Source organism: Geotrypetes seraphini, chromosome 15, assembly GCF_902459505.1.
Source record: "Geotrypetes seraphini chromosome 15, aGeoSer1.1, whole genome shotgun sequence".
Taxonomy (NCBI): domain Eukaryota; kingdom Metazoa; phylum Chordata; class Amphibia; order Gymnophiona; family Dermophiidae; genus Geotrypetes; species Geotrypetes seraphini.
The window spans coordinates 3,657,759-3,675,011 of NC_047098.1; the positions used below are offsets into that span (position 1 = coordinate 3,657,759).

A 17,253-nucleotide genomic window follows, 5' to 3' on the forward strand; every position below is an offset into this window, starting at 1 on the left:
TCGGCACATGGGATCTATTCACAGGGCAAAGGTAGGGGAGGGACATTAAGGTGGGCAGACTAGATGGGCCGTGGGCCCTTATCTGCCGTCTATTTCTATGTTTCTATGTTTCTATGTTACTTTTGATGCATATTCATTGGGGAAATCCTGGAAACCCGACTGGAATATGGCTCTTGAGGACCAGAGTTCCCTACCCCTGCTATAGGCTAAGGCTTTTTACACCTGCATTGTGAGGTCATAGAACTTTATGGTTAGAGAAACATGATGGCAGATAAAGGCCAAACGGCCCATCCACAGCATCCACTATCTCCTCCTCTCCCTATTGGCTGAGGCTCTTAACATTTGCATCTCCTCTTCCTATAGGCTAAGGCTCTTTACACCTGCATTGTGAGGTCATAGAACTTTATGGTTATAGAAACACAGAAACACAATGGCCCATCCGCAGCATCCACTATCTCCTCTTCTCCCTAAGAGATCCCACATGCCTGTCCCACGCTTTCTTGAATTCAGACATAGCCTCTGTCTCCACCACTTCTTTTCCAAGCATCTACCACCCTTTCTGTAAAACATATTTCCTGTTAGAGGGAACTCCTGATTATTATGTTTATTATGATCATTTGTTATATAAAGGGAATTAGCCCTTTCTTAATGTGGGCTAGATGGGAATTTTGTTGATTAAATAATGATTTTTATTTTCTTAAATGGTCATTGACTGTAAAATCCCACTCTTGACTGTCTTGCAATATGAACGGTTGTAAAATTATAAATTAAAAAAACCCCATATTTCCTGATATATTTAGGGCAAGACACTGGTCAGACCATAGCTCTGGTGCTTCACCTCATTCCACTGCTGGTGGCCTTAGCTAAAATGCCAGAGTGTAAGCTCACAGTGGCAGGAACATGTTTGCTCTGTCTGTCTGTAACTCACCCTGAGGCTAGGTTTGGAAAGGCAGGAAATTTAAATGCAAATATGCATGAATCTATTTGCATAAATCAGTTATTGCACATGTATTGACTGACTATGTTAGAATTCAAATCTGTGAGGTGGGAATGAACAAAAAGAATCCAGTTTCCATTGACAACTCAAATCAGTTTTGAAGGTTCTCAAATATAAACCAGCTTCATTGTTTTAGATCTTCTTGGCTTGATCATCTCTGCCCAAAAAACAAGTCACAGTGGAAATGACCGACGAACAAAGAAGGGCCTTACTGGGTCAGAGCAATGGTCCAGTCCTCACGGAGGCCAATGCAGGTCACTCGTTCCTGGCTAAACCCCAAAAAGTAGCAACATTCCATGCCACTGATCCAGGGCAACCAGGGTGATGTTTTTTATCATAGTAAATCGCATAGCGCTTTGATAGTTGGGTACATGCGGAGTTGACGTGGGCCGTGTTTCGGCACTATTGCCTGCTTTGTCAGCTTCAATTTGTATTTTAGCTAAAGTATGTTTTTATGATTTTGTACACCGCCTAGAAGGTTGATAGGGCAGTATAAGAAATAAACTTGAAATTGGAACTTGATTAGGAAGGCTGAGGAGGAACGAATGGAGTTGGTGGTGTATCATGGAAGAATAAGTCTCAAACTATGACTGTGGTAGTTTGACAAGCATTCCTTTTAATAATAATAATAATAATAACTTTATTTTTATATACCGCCATACCACAAACCGGTCTAAGCGGTTTACAAGGGAAGAGACTGTATACAGACGGCGACATTACAGAGTTTAGTCAGGTTTATCTGGAAGTGTATTGAAAGTACATCAGGTTGAGGTGGGGTCAGAGAAATTTGTCAAAGAGATCAGTTTTTATTGACTTCCTAAACGTTTGGTACCAAAGTGCATTTGAGATGAAGTTGGTTAAACATTTGCTCCATTTGCCTGCTTGGAATGACAATGTTCTATCGAGGTCTCTCTTGTAGGTGCAGCCCTTTAGGGATGGAAAAGCGAACAGGTAGGTACTGCGTGTATTTGCTGTGCCTGGGAATTCGAATTGGTGAGACCGATAGGTTGGGGATGAACCTGTCATGGTTTGGAAGCAAAGGCAAGCAAACTTAAAGATGACCCTTGTAGTTTTTTGTGATATGGGCTTACATGGTCTGATTTCTTGAGGCCATAAATGAGACGGACTGCAGCATTTTGGATGACTTTCAGGGAAAGGGTGGTAGTTGAGTGGAATAGTAGAGGTGGTGGAGACAGACTATGTCTGAATTTAAGAAAGCTTGGGACAGGCATGTTGGATCTCAGGGAGAGGAGGAGATAGTGGATGCTGCGGATGGGCAGATTGGAAGGGTCGTTTGGTCTTTATCTGCCATCATGTTTCTATCCCTGTCTGGTCATTCCTACTTTGACTGGGATTTTTGGGGCTTTTGTGACTTGGTTCTTCTGTTTCTTCGCTGCTACATAAAATAATTGTGTCCATCCAAGAAGTAGCCTGCTCAATTGAGGAATATACAGCTGGAGGAAGCCAGGGAAGGATGGCAGACGGCACTCATTTGAATCTGATGGCCTGGGTTTATGGAGGTGAGTTAGATAAATGGAGGTCAGAGAAGGGTTTAGAACCCAGGACAGCTTGGCTGAGGCACCAAGGGAGCAGGGAATAAGGGATCAGGGAGGGAAGGAGGGAGGGGGATTCATTGCTGCGGCAGTGCTGTGGCCCCACCACTTGTCATATATTAAACCCAGATGAGTTCAAAGACCAAACTGGAAAAAAGATGCAACATGTGATCCATAAAAGGTTCTTTTCGCAGGCACTAAATCAAGAAGGATTTAAGAGGTGAAACCGATTTGTGTTTGAACTCTTTCAGCTTCCCAGTTTCTGGCTGCAGATTGATTGATTGATTCAATCATTCAATTTTCTATCCCGTTCTCCCAGGGGAGCTCAGAATGGTTCACATGAATTTATTCAGGTACTCCAGCATTTTTCCCTGTCTCTCTCAGGGGGTTCACAATCTGTCTAATGTCCTTGGGGTAATGGGGGGATTAAGTGACTTACCCAGGGTCAGAAGGAGCAGCAGAACCCACAACCCAGTGGAAGCATGGGGCTCAGGCAACTGTCCTTTTTCCATCCTGACCCCACGCTGTGCTGGGCATGTTTCAGAAATCTTTCACTAATTGCAAGCTGCTTAAGATTTTCAAGAAACATTTGGTTTTATTTAAAAAAAAAAAAAAAAAGCGATAAAATTTCCACAAACACTAACTGGGGAAATCAGAACCACACTGAAAAGAGAAAGAAAGGCACTGATGAAGGGGTGTAGCCACGGGCGGGTCTGGCCCACCTAGTTTGGTTTCAGGCCCAGCCACTGGCAGCAGTTTGTACATGCTGCCAGCAGCTGAACCGGAACCTTCCGTTTACATTTTGTGTCAGAGGGAAGGCTTCTGGGTCAGCTGTTGGGTACATGAACATGGGGGTGGGTGGGAAGGGAGAGAGAGAGAAAGTTTGCTGCATGGGTTGGAGGGGTGGGAAGTGAGAGAGAAAAATAATGTGCTGCATGTGTTGGTGGGAGGGGGGGGGAGGAAGAGAAAGAGAGATAGATTTGAACTTCGGGTTCAGGCCTGCCCAAAATTGGCCGTCTGGCTATGCCACTGCACTGATGCTGTTGCAAGGTATACAAAGTTTTCCTCCAAAGATTGCCAAGTGAATGAGGAATCACGTTTGCACTCGTAAAACCTTTGATAATATAACACTCCAGTTCCTTTATACGTGTTGAGGCCAACCATAATGCTAATTCTTCACCTACCTGCATGGCAGGACTTCAGCCTGTATCATCTTCACAGGGTTAATGATTTCTAAGCTCAGCTTCCGTAGGCGTGCTTAGGCACTTCTCGTAGGCACGAGTCAGACGCCTTAAATGTAGGCCTGTAAAAAGCAGTGGTAGGTGCTTTTGTTGCAGGCGCCGTTTCTTGAAACAGGCCCTAAAAGTCCACCCGGCGTTGTCCTCCCATTCCAAATGACTTGGAGTTTCCATCAAAGCCCTCTGCAGCCCATCCTAAGCCAAAACTGCTATATGTGGGAAATGGATTCCACCAGAAGAATTCAAGTCCCGATAAATGGACCCTGTATCCTGGGGGGGGGGGGTCTCCAGGGGGGATGGAAAGCCTGAGGGAGTCGAGCAACAGGAGTGGGTTGGGACGATGGTCTTTCCAAATCAAAACAAGTCAATGAAGAAAATCAATAGAAATATCAGTTTATTCTGTTCATCTACCAAGATCCCATGAGGTTGTCATAGGGATTAACTGTACAAGCCGTGACTGCTAGGTTTTTCTTTTTGTCTATATTAGGTGTTATCAGACACAAGTGTTTATATCTTACTACTCTCTTACTATTTCACAGATACCTAAGTAAACTTTTTTTATTTAAAATTTTGGAACAACACCAAAAACCTGTGCAGCTGTGCAATTTGTTTACTGTGGGAAGCAGAGAAAGCGCCACAGTTCCCAGCTCTGCTCCTGCCTCGGAGGAGAGTGGAGCAATGGCTGGATATGTGTACTCTGCAGGAGAGGAGAGACGGGGATCTCAAAGAGACATCTCTGTTCCTCAAAGATATAAATACTTGTAATGTAGAAGAAGTAAACGTTTTTCAAAGGAAAGAATGTTCTAGAACAAGATTTCACACTATGAGGCTGTTTGTGGGTCAGAGCCAACATCTGGAAATATTTCTTCATGCAAAGGATTGTGGCTATATGGAATAGTCTCCTGGGGAGGTGGTGGAGACATGATACGCAGTTCAGTTCAAGAAAGCCTGCGAGAAGCATAGAAGATCCATCATCGTGAATGAGCGAGGGATAAGCCAAGGGCCAGCTTAGGTTTTTGGCGTTTAGCAGGAATGAGATTGGCAGACTAGATGCATAGTCCCTAGGGACTGTGGTAATGTGTGAGTGTTGGAGGCCTGGGCCATTAAACATGCAGCCAGACAATTCAGAGGCAAACAAAACGGTTTAAAGGTCAAAATATGAGAGAGCCTTATGAACAAAGTACAAATCAACAAATGTTATCTTTCCCTACTTTGACAGGAGACACAACTGCAAACTTCAGTGCCGTCCTCCTATCCCTGGAAAACCTCTCTCTAGCAAGGCATAAACTTAGCTTCCTACTGCAGTATACAGGATACCAGTTACAAACCTCTCACTAGGTCCTTGCAATCCAGAGGTCAGTCCTGGAGACTCTTTCTTTTCCCTCTTGGCCTCCTCTCATGTCTCTGCTCTGGGGTTTTCTATTTGTCGGCTGATCCATGCCCTCCCTGTTGAGCACTCTAGAACTAAGACCTCTTAAGGTGGTCCTGTAAGATAGTGTGCTTAAGGGAGACTGGCAGTTTCACAAAGCAGAAAAACCCTCACTCATAGGGTTAAGTCATCAATCATAGTAATTCTTGATCAGTCTGTTGAGAAATTCTTCATCAAATTCAGAAGCTGACCAACGACCAGATGCAACTTTAATTACTCATCCTTTATTGTAGTGAAGTTGCTTGCCCCAACTTCACTACAATAGAGGATGAGTTTCCAACAGTGGCCAACCAAGGTCCCAAGTACCTAGCTAGATCCCATGTAGTATAACAAATTTTATTCTGCTAGGAATAAGCAGTACCATATTGGATTCCTGCACACTGATGAGGGTAAGAATAATGTATTTGATATATTGCTTTTCTGTGGTACAGTTCAAGTGGTTTAAATTGGGTTAACCCAGGGTAATATGGAGTCACAGTGGGAACTCAACCCAGTTCCATTAGTCTTCACCCTCCACTCCAGTGGGGGTCAGTTGGTACGGGTGGGTAGAGGAAAATGGGAGAGCAGTTGACAAGGTTTGGGGAAGAGGCTTGAGCCCATTCAAGATATCACAGAAAATAACGTGAAGAATGCACTGCTGTGACACCATTTTCACATGCCATTTGTTTCTAGACTGGAAACACATTCCTCTTGACCGTGTCAGTTGCAGTTCATTTTGAATGTTTGTTTTACTCTTAGGTTGCTCGTTACGTATGGAATCGCAGACAACTCCTTGAGCTGAAATCTCAAGAAGTAGACTATGCCCTGGGTGAGTTTGAAGGGTGAACAAGGGTCCAATACAGGACATCATGAACAAGTTGTCAACCTCACATATTAACAGTAAATGACAGCAGGTAAAGGTCACCCAGCCTGCCCAGCGACATCACAGAGGACAGTTCAGATGATACTGCAGTTAACACACCCGGCCGACCTCCCAAGTACCTGGGGCCATGGAGGATTAAGTGACTTGCCCAGAGGAGGAAACTCTGAGCCTTACTCCATTAAGTAACAACAGATGTAACATGGCAATTCTGGTGCTGACTTTCGGTGACCGCTCTAGGTTAATGGGGATAATAATATTTATGTGAGGAGAAATGGCTATACTGGAAACACCTGGATTCCTTCCATTCAATCTCTCTGTCTTTCTCAGGTTTGTTTGAGCCCACGGATATGATATATGAACTGGACCGAAATAATGTTACCGACCCTTCCCTGTCAGAAATGGTGACGGTGGCGATTGAAATCCTGAAAAAAAATCAAAAAGGATTCTTCCTTCTTGTGGAAGGTAAGTGAAGTCTTGGAGATTCATGGAATACGCAGCTCCCAAGCCAAGTCAGAAACCCAACAAACAGGGGTTAAAGAAAAGCTTTCTCTCCGTCATCCTATTAAAAGGGGAGGAGTGCCTGTTTTTATTGGATGAGCACACCTCTTAGGGGCTGGGTCTTCAAATAGATTGGTGTTGCACATCCATGAGAAGAATGAACCTTACTTCTAAGCCAGGGTATGTGGCATCCTCCTGCCATTTTTTCTTCTGCTTTAATGGTAAGAAATGGGACTAGATACCAAAATTTTTTCCATAGAGTAATAGTTAATTAAATGCAAAAGCCTCAGTCCCACCACTCCACCGCTGTTAGGATTCTGAACCGCGGGAAGAAATTATGTGATGACTTCCCATTTCTTACCATTAAATCATAACAGTATTATGGACGGATATTAAGGTTGGAATAATACAACGAACATAGCCATTATTTAAGTAAATTTTTTCTTGTGCGGCATGGCAGGAGGGAGTGGGCATCCCTCCTGCTGTGTTTGCTGCCACGAGGGGGGGGGGGATTAGTTCCCAGTGGAGGTTCGTCGGAGATCGATTGATGTTTTTTTTCAGTTTAAACTCTCTTTTGGAGTGTCGAGTCTTATTAAACAACAAAGTGAGCACTGAAGGTCTGCAAAAGTGAGGCTGGTGCAAGTTGATGCCCATAAATGTGCCATGCAACACATGTGACTGATAGTATTCTACAAGTTGCATGCTTTGATTGGCAAGATGCTCATGGCACCTCCATTTATTTAAGAAATTTCTACCCTGAAGCATTCTGGGCTGATTACATTTCACATGCGTAATAAAAACACACAGATAAAATATGCTTCATCAAACTAATAATACAGAAATGATCTAGAGGTAGGTCTTGTCAGACAAATCTAATCAATTTCTTTGACTGAGTGACCAGAGAATTGGATAGAGGATGTGTGCTAGATGTGGTGCATTTAGATTCTAGCAAAGCCTTTGACAGTGTTCCACACAGACGTCTAATAAATAAACTGAGTGCCCTCGGGATGGGTCAGGAACTGGTTGAGTGGAAGGCGAAAGAGGGTAGTGGTCAATGGAGATCGCTCTGAGGAAAGGTCATTCCACCTCAGAATTTGGGCCGACATGAAAGCAGCACCAGATGAGCTGAATATTATTCCTAGTTTCTGCTGGCCTCTCTTCTCACCGTCTCTAGGGGGAAGGATCGATCACGGCCACCACGAGGGAAAGGCCAAGCAAGCTTTGCACGAAGCAGTGGAGATGGACAAAGCCATTGGCATGACAGCCCACATGACCGCAGAGGAGGACACGCTGACTGTGGTGACAGCTGACCACTCCCACGTCTTCACACTAGGGGGTTATACACACCGTGGAAACCCCATTTTTGGTACGTGCAGCTTCCAGTCCGTTAGCCACACAGGTCCGGATTCTCGAACCAGCGCCAGCTTTGGAATCGCGCCGACACGAAAGAAAAGCGCTGGAAATGTAGGCCAGGGTTTTCCAGGCCTACGATTCCGGCGCTTGTCTTCGCAAGAATCGCATCTATGCAGGCGCTTTAGGTCACCTAACACCCCTTCCGGCATTCGGCGGCGTAAAGCAGCTATGTAGGCGAAATTCTGCTGCTGATTTTCTAAGCGCCAGTATTCAAAACGCTGTTTGGATACCTAGAAAATCAGCAATGGTATGAAAATCTAGGCCACAGTGCTGGGGTTTCCTCATCTTGCTGCTCTCACTCTCCTCCATCCCTTCCAGGGTGACCCTTCAAATGTGCTCAGAACAAATGCACGCTGATAATTGCGCCCCGACATTTGTTCGCACGACTAAAGCATGCACTGAATGGGGTGTCCGCCCTGAGGGGGGTGGGGGGACCCCCCTCCCACTACACTTAAAAAAATTCACTTCCTATCTAGTGTTAGGGTGAGGGGGGATGGAGGGGTCTGACAGGATACTTTTTTGCCTTTTTGAGGGTTACAAAGTAACTCTTTTTTGAGGGGGTGTGGGGGGAACCCCCACACCCCACTACACTTAAAAAATTCACTTCCTATCTAGTCTTAGGGTTGGATATCTAGAAGGCCCTGATTGGCTGAGACTCCTCAGGCTCTATCCTAGGCCTGAGGAGTCTCAGCAAATCAGGGCCTTCCAGATATCCTTCACGGGCTGCACTTGTCAGTGTACCCCCTGCCAGAATAATTTGTGACTTCTCCATGACTTTCTTTTCACAGGTTTGGCTCCGTCAGTCAGCGATCTTGATAAAAAACCCTTTACCTCAATCCTGTATGGAAATGGACCAGGCTTCAAACTGTTGAACGGTGCACGAGAAAACATCTCCTCCGTCGATTATGGTACTTATTTATAGTTATTAGCGTCAACGCTGGTGGTATCTTGTCTCTATTTCTCACGGCCTTATTCCCTCATCTCTATCCATCCGCCCACATCTCACCTCTGAACTCATCCCTCCCCTAATTTGCATCTTCTCCTACTTCTCCCTTTCTCTTTATGTCTTTGTTCATCTCATTTCATCTCTCCAACACAGCCCTTTATCTTCATTTCCTCATCACCTATGTTCACATGTATTTATTTGTTAAGATTTTGGTTAACCTTTAAGAAGAGATTTGTCCAAGGCAGTAGACAGCAAGTATAGCTTGATAGGAACAATTTACATTGTATTAAGAATAGTACAATGACTAGATGAGACTATAAACAACAGTTAAATCAATGAGGTGCATTGAGAGGTATGAAATCCTAGATAATATGAGATGTTTAAATAGCTATGTGAGGCAAGTCTCTTTCAGTTGAAAGGAAGCTCTGGAATGAGGGGGCATAGGATAAAGGGGAAAGGCCAAGAAGGAACCCAGAAAATACTTTTATCATGGAAAGGGAATGGGGCCTTTTTTGTGGCTTTGGCATTTCAACGCTGGGCACTGGAGGATCGAATGACTTGCCCAGGGTCACAAGGGGCAGCACCAGGACTTGATCTCACAACCTCTGGGGTGCAGGAGCAGCAGCTCTACCAGTGAGCCACACCTTCCATATCCATCTTCCAATCACCGGCAGGTGCTGCCAATGGCAAAGTAAGGGGTAGGGGTGTCTGCCTTGGGCGCCGTCTTGGTGGGGGCACTCCTTCCCTTCCCCCCTACCTCTATAACGTTCCCAGCGTGAGTGCAAGCCCAACCTGCTGCTTGCACCAGCATCGGCCATGCCAGAAGGGAGACTCTTTGGCCAGTCCTGGTTTTAAAATTACATCCCATAGCAGTGTAGTATTTGTAGTCCATGATTCTGTCCACTGAAATCAGTGTTGCATGTACCATAATGCACCAGGATGAGGCTGGCAGAAATGCAGGACTGGCCCAAAATATCTCCCTTCTGGAATGGGTAACCAAGTCACCCCAGCGGTGTCTGTAGAAACCAGTATTACCAATGCATTATTTATTTTCATCAAATGGTCAGTTGTATTTCATCATCTTCGGTCTGGCAGTATTGACGCAGTGGTTCTTGGCATATCCTGTGCAGTTGCCTGACTCCAGTGATGTTTGAACCCTGCCCCCTAGTGGTTGCTAAATGCACTGCTTTAAAAACTCCAGACAGGTCTGGTTTGCAGAATGATGAACAGATAAAAAAGAATCACATTCTTAGAATAAACCTAGGCAACTGTATGGCCTGAATTGCATTGTGCGACCTGTAATGTGCACGCAGATGGCTCGTTACCCAGACACTTCTTTTGAGGGTAACTTTCTGCATTGGCCCCTGTGAAAATTCAAGAGCTGTGACATCAGGTGGAAAATATTCCAGTAAGAGGACTGGAGCGCCTCCTGCTGGACAAGAGACAGCAGAGATGGATGTAGGCTGGACAGGGTTGTGCATGTCGGAGTGCTGAGGGGTACGCAACTTTGTGGCCATTTCAGAAGAAATGGATGTTTGCCACCAGCCAGCTGTTTCTCAGGAAATCCAGACGCTGTGTGGCACCAGCTGATACCGGTGGTTCTGTTTGTCTTCCTGGCCACCTTTTGTTTTTCAAGGCGCCATTCAATCGGGTTGGCAACCAAAGGAGTGTGTGGTAATCTAACTCCAAACAACAGAGAAGCTCTGTCTGCCTCAGACCTTGATATGCCCTTGAACTGTTCATAACATATTTATGTAAAAATATAATTTATCGAAGACATGACACTGGGATGCATGATAACACTGTATGGATCGCCCAGAGGGGGGTCTGTAAGGCTATTCGGAGACAGTATCCAGCTACCTATTTGGAGACCCGGTGTATGCAGATTTTTCTCATTCATTGCTATTGTGAGTGACGTGAAAACTTGACTGACTGTGGGGTTTCAGCACTGGGGATGTAAACAGGATTAGCTTACTGGTTGTAGGTTTCTGGGTCCTGTTGTGTCTTGTCAAGTAGAAACCGATGTTTCAGCCATCGAGCTGTGGCTTTCTTCAGGTCTTTGTAAATTGTGGGTCCAATGACCTGACTGGGAACAGGGAAGACCATTGGTCACCAATTTGAATTTTGGAGGGAAATTGGTGACCAATGGACTGTCCTATTCCTAATCAGGTCATTGGACCCACAATTTACAAAGACCTCACAGCATACCCTAAAGAAAGCCACAGCTCGATGGCTTGAAACATCGGTTTCTACCTGACAAGACGCAGCCAGTTGTGGAAACTCTGAGAGAACAGGATTTGCTTAGTTTGTCCCTTTTCACATGGATAGGGTTACCAGATTTTATGTTAGTAAAATCCAGACCACTTAGCTCCGCCCCTGCTGTCTGTTCGTCAGGCAGAAAGGCATCCGTGGATGCGATGTGATGGTATCATGCACATGAGCACGTGCCATCATTGCATTGCAACCATGCATGTGCGGAAGCCCCCCTCCCCACGCAATTTCTTTTCAAAGCACGGACAAAGTGCCAGGTTTTGAAAAGCCATCTGGACCCCCGGACGTCTGGTAACCCTTGACATGGAGCTAAAACATCTCTCTCTCTCTTTTCTGTGAAAGCAATGCAAAGTACAGTTTAACCTCCGCAAACATTCATTCCATCTCTCTTCTTACCACAGCTGACCGGAATTATTTAGCGCAGTCTGCAGTGCCCCTCCGCATGGAGACCCATGGTGGCGAGGATGTGGCCATCTTTGCTAAAGGCCCACTAGCCCACCTCCTGCATGGCGTCCATGAGCAGAACTACATTCCTCACGTCATGGCGTATGCGGCCTGCATTGGACAGAATAAGGATCACTGCAAGTCGGGGGCTTCTCGGAGCGCCATGGGGTCCCTGACGCTTGCCTCTGCGCTCCTTTCTCTATTCTTGGGGTGGCCCTGGGATTAAATACAGCAGCTCCACCTCTAGTATAGGTCTGAACCATTTCCCCTCCACTACTGGGGGGCCGCACCGCTTGTGTATGCCCTCTTTTCCAGGACTTGCGAACCTTTCCAAGTGGAGGACTGAGCCTTCCTATACCCCCCTTTCCTGTCCACATGGTTTGTGATCCTTCATAAAGCTTTTTCCAACCCTCGAAGTTGTGGGGCAGATAAGTCATAGTTTTGCACTAGATTTAGCCGTGAAAATGTTTTGGCATTTTCAGTGGGCAAAATCCTGGGTCAAAACTCGAATAATTTTATGTAATGCAACAACATTTTTGCCATATCTGTTTTACTGTATGAAAATGAGGTCCTGACTGCTCAAGATACATCTCAAAGTCAGGTCCTAGTGAACAAACATGAGCTCTAAGCCACAGAGAAACCATATACGGTACAGGCAAACCAAAGTTTTCTGCATCCCTGCAGGGCAACTTGAGTACCGGTATTTGTAATATTACTTTGATCACCTCCACCTTGACCTTGGTCGGGAAGCCCTGTTGAAGTCCTTAGTTTATTTGCAGCCCAAGGCGTGTGAGCTGTGTGCTGGATCAATGACTGCGGCTGCCTCGGACCGTCCCTGGTCAGCGCTCTGCTGCTTTTCCAAACAACCTATCTTCAGGAACCTGGAAAGAATTAAGATGTTTGCTGTTCTTGATAGCAGTTGCATGACACCAAAGTCTGTACATTTTTTCTATAATTATTTCTGTTTATGGTAATTAAGTTACACATATTTTCCATGTTCTCTTAGAAAAATAAGACGTTAACAAGACTTTTAGGATTATGAGGGGGAGGGGGCAGCAGCTGAAGATCCTTGGAGGAGCCAAGTCTTGCTCATAATAACTAGCAGAGGGTCTCCTTTAGCTTAAGTGCTACTTGGAAGTTATGAAACCCTCCAGCACCAAATTCTGGATTTGGGAAATCGGCCTGATTTAAGGAATGAGGTAAAACATGCAGGGATGCTTGAAACGGTCTCCTGAGCTGGAGAATCTAATTTCTTGCAGCTTTTGGAAGGGGGAAAAACTACGCAGAAAAGAAAAAAATGAAGTGTACAAGAAGGATCTAGTGTGAAAAAGCAGTTTGTAACTTTCACCCAATCCCAAAATTTAACTCTTGATGAAAGTATTAGAAACATTTGTGTGTGAAGCACATAATGAATTATGTTCAGTGTCCAAAGCTTCGCAGGATTTCTACCTCTGTAGCTAGTGGGATTTTCATGTAGCACAAGTGAGGAGGACATCAAGACTTAAGATTGGTAGGGTGGGCAGTAACAAATGTATCCTGCTGGCTACCCTTAGAAAGACGACCAGCCAGCTGTTTCTCACACCCTCCCCCCGCACAAGTTTCAAATAAGATACCATGGTACCACAATGGAGATAGGCAGCTTGCCCTCTTGAATGACTATCCAGAGGCACTTCTCCATTAGGCCTGTTGCTAAATCTGGATTAGAGTTGGGGTTCTTTAAATAGTCTTCAGACTGGGTCTTCAAGCCGAGTGCCAGATTGGTGGCTGGCAGAGGCATGGATCACCCCTTAAAATGCAGAAGGACCAAGATGCAATCGAGGTGGATAAAGGACTCGAGCGTTGATTTTATATTGCAATAGTCTTAGACCTGGCGGCCATTGTGAAATGACCAATTATATCTCAGTGGACAAGAGAAACAGAATTAGCAGCAGAAAGATGACGGCCGGGACTCGGAACCATCGTGCGAATCCCAAGGGACCAAAGCAATAATATCAACCAAGTGGATTTTGCTCAGAGATGGAATCCTTTTAATAGAGACGGATCAAAGATTGATTCCAATTTTTATAACTGTGATTTTAAAACAAATTTTCCAAGAATTAAAGAGTGGTTTGCTTTCTTGATGTATGAGCACCCGGTTTGACTTTTATTTTGTGGTGTCTGATTTTCTTTTTTCTATAAATCTTTATTAATTTTCAATTTGAGAACAGTGCATTAAATATATATATATACGATTAACATCATAAACAGCACTTACACTCGATCAAAGAATATGACAAAATTTTCCTCCCCCCCTCTGTCCCTAATTCGAGAACAAAAGCAAAGTGCTTTAAATTATGCATACAATTAATATCATTAGTAAATGTCCAATCACTTCCTTAGCATTAGTCCATACTTAACATCATATACCAGAAGACTAATGTAAACTAGTTCATCAATTTTACAAATTCTTTAGGGCTTCAGACATGCCATTATTTGTTCGCTGATATTTTTAGCGATACAAAACGTGTTTTTATATGGCTTCATCATTTGCCCATATATATTTATTTTTTTGCAGTTTCTCTTATTTTATATATAAAGTGCTTCCCATAAATAGTTGTAAAAAAGTTAACTTATCTTAGCAAATTGTCATTTCCTTAATAGGATCGGGTCGGGGCTTGTCACATCGACATGTTTCGCCGTAAGGCTTTTTCAAGATACAGTCCCCTATAGAAATGAAAGAAGACATTATAATTCCCATCCCCGTGCATTCTATGGCAAAATTAATACATTTTAAGGGGACCATACAGCAGATAACTCCGCAACCATATGCTCACCCTTTTTTTCAGTTCAAACAGACCATCCCGATATCCAAAACTTTCTGATCTATCAAAGATGGCCGTGGCGTCTTTTTTCTCAATATAAGTACCACCTTTTCTCTTAGGGTTAGGGTTAGGGATGGTCTGTTTGAACTGAAAAAAAGGGTGAGCATATGGTTGCGGAGTTATCTGCTGTATGGTCCCCTTAAAATGTATTAATTTTGCCATAGAATGCACGGGGATGGGAATTATAATGTCTTCTTTCATTTCTATAGGGGACTGTATCTTGAAAAAGCCTTACGGCGAAACATGTCGATGTGACAAGCCCCGACCCGATCCTATTAAGGAAATGACAATTTGCTAAGATAAGTTAACTTTTTTACAACTATTTATGGGAAGCATATACATGGGAATGTGTGCACATGAACGCTTAAATTCTGCCCGAGTGCCATTTGGTAAACATGCACATACGAGGGGCCGCTGAAAAGTTCTCGGCCCAACCAACAAAAGAATGACATGGATTTGGTTCAATCAATGATCTCAAACAATGTTGAAACATGAGCTGAGAACTTTTCAGCAACCCCTCGTATGTTATAAAAGTGAGCCGAGTATAGGACAATCGAGCCATTGTGACATCACTGATGAGGTTGGCTCTTATTGGTGGAATGAGGCATTATGACATCACAATCTCAGCTCTGGTTACCAGAGACTGAAACTCTTCACAGTACGAGGGGGTGGTGAAAAGTTCTCAGCCCAACCAAGAAGAAAATGACGTCAAAACACAGAATTTTGTTTCTGCAAATTGGCACTTAAGGAAATACGATAACACTCTTTTCAGCCACAGGGGCAAAATAACGCTCAGAATTGAGGAAGTTGTTTGGTTTGGCTGAGAACTTTCCAGCACCCCCATGTATGTTCTTTTGGCATCCCATAGCTTAATTTATGTTTAAGCAGAAACACTTCTGCTACATCAGCAAATTTCACAATCTCCTGAAGTGTTCTAAAAGCCCATCTGATGTTATGACAAAATAATGAGTTGCTATAATTTCTTTCAACTTTGTTTTTAGAGAAATAAATGCTTTATTAGTGTGTATTAATAGCAGGGGCAAATACCGCTGAAGCCTCCTTTGCTTTTCATGTCTTATACAGCTTAAAAACACACTAGAAGAATAAATAAATAAGTTTCAAGTTTCAAGTTGGCTCTTATTGGTGGAATGAGGCATTATGACATCACAATCTCAGCTCTGGTTACCAGAGACTGAAACTCTTCACAGTACGAGGGGGTGGTGAAAAGTTCTCAGCCCAACCAAGAAGAGAATGACGCCTATCATAATTACTAAGCAATTTACATATACAAAGAATATAGGATAAAACAATAACAATAATATAAATAAAAATACAAAAATCATTTAAATACTAGACAAATTACTACAGGAAACACTGGGATAGAGGGGAAAGAAATACAATTTATAATAGGAAAGGAGAGAACATTGAGGGTAAATTACAAAAGGAAAGGGAAAAAACAAAATAAATTTGGAAATAATATCTTTAGATGACTGGTATGAATGGTAGTAATAAAGAGCAATTAGCATTTCAATTAAGTATTGAAAGCGTCTTTAAAAAGAAAGCTCTTAAGCTGGCTTTTGAATTTATCAAGATTTTTCTCTACCCTTAAATATAATGGGAGAGAATTCCATGTTTGTGGTGCTGTAACGGTGAAAATATATTGTCTTCGGGTATTTATGAATTTAAGAGTAGGAATAACCAATAACAGCTGCACCAAAAGCAAAGAACATGTGGCACCATCAGATCCAAGCTATATTTACCCGAAGTGGTTCAAAACACAATATACAAATACCACTTCCAGAGAGTATGTGTCCAAAATCTGTTCTAGCTACTCAGGAAAAGGCCTCAGAATAGGAGCCTACGCACAGTCCTATCACAGACTGAAACTTCAGCGTAGCTGCTCCTTGCTCCAATCACTGGCCAAAAAACCTGAGAGTTTATTCAGTACAGTTTAATTAATTTTTAAATAAATATACTTTTTAATTTTTTAAACTATAGGTACATCTCTCTATTAGTTTGAGAAAGAATTGGACAACTGGATACTTATCTCAACGTTGTCATAGTTAGTTCATGTATTGCCTGTGAGTTGCCAAAAAGTTTTAAATATCATTTTAAGTGCTCAGTGCCATATAAATTCAATACATATGTAATGCCAACAAAATAGCGCCAATATATTTGAAAACAGCACTGCGATGAAACGCCAGCACTGCCATCCGTTTCACTGGGGAAACCCAGGCTTCTTCAGGGGAAGTGCAGCACTACCTTTAAATCAGTGCTGGCTTTTCATCATGACGTCCTTTAAGATAAGTGCTGTTTTCAAATATATTGGCGCTATTTTGTTGGCATTACATATGTATTGAATTTATATGGCACTGAGCACTTAAAATGATATTTAAAACATTTGGGGGTTTTAACCAGTGATCGAGACATGACCTGCTTTAAATGCCAAAATCCAAGCAGCATGGTGGCTTTTTCCCCCTTATGCTGAATATTGGTTTCATCTATACAGGTGGTTTTGTGTGAGTGTACACCTGAAGTTGCATTTTGCATTCAAGCCCTCGATGGAGTCTGCCCCTCAAATGTATGAGGACATTTTAAAAAAAGGAAGAAGCCTTTGCAGTTCTATGCTTAGAAGTGTACATTGTTTATTTCTGTTATACTTCAATAAATAGATTGGACTAAAAAAAAAAAAGGTCTTCAAGACTTTCACCTCCACCCATTGAAGTTAAGTGGGAATAAAT

The 17,253-nt window shown here is 43.3% G+C and overlaps 1 protein-coding gene across 2 annotated transcripts in view; it reads left to right on the forward strand.

The window, feature by feature from the left end:
* The window catches only part of LOC117349041 (alkaline phosphatase-like), a 67,069-nt gene extending 53,294 nt beyond the window's left edge, over positions 1–13,775 (forward strand). For both annotated transcript variants that reach the window (XM_033921927.1, XM_033921928.1), the window contains exons 8-12: positions 5,956–6,025; positions 6,407–6,541; positions 7,752–7,943; positions 8,779–8,898; positions 11,609–13,775. In XM_033921927.1, coding sequence (XP_033777818.1) covers positions 5,956–6,025; positions 6,407–6,541; positions 7,752–7,943; positions 8,779–8,898; positions 11,609–11,877 — 786 coding nt within the window. In that variant the 3' untranslated portion in view covers positions 11,878–13,775. The remainder of the gene's footprint in view (positions 1–5,955; positions 6,026–6,406; positions 6,542–7,751; positions 7,944–8,778; positions 8,899–11,608) is intronic.
* The last annotated feature ends 3,478 nt before the right edge of the window (positions 13,776–17,253 follow it).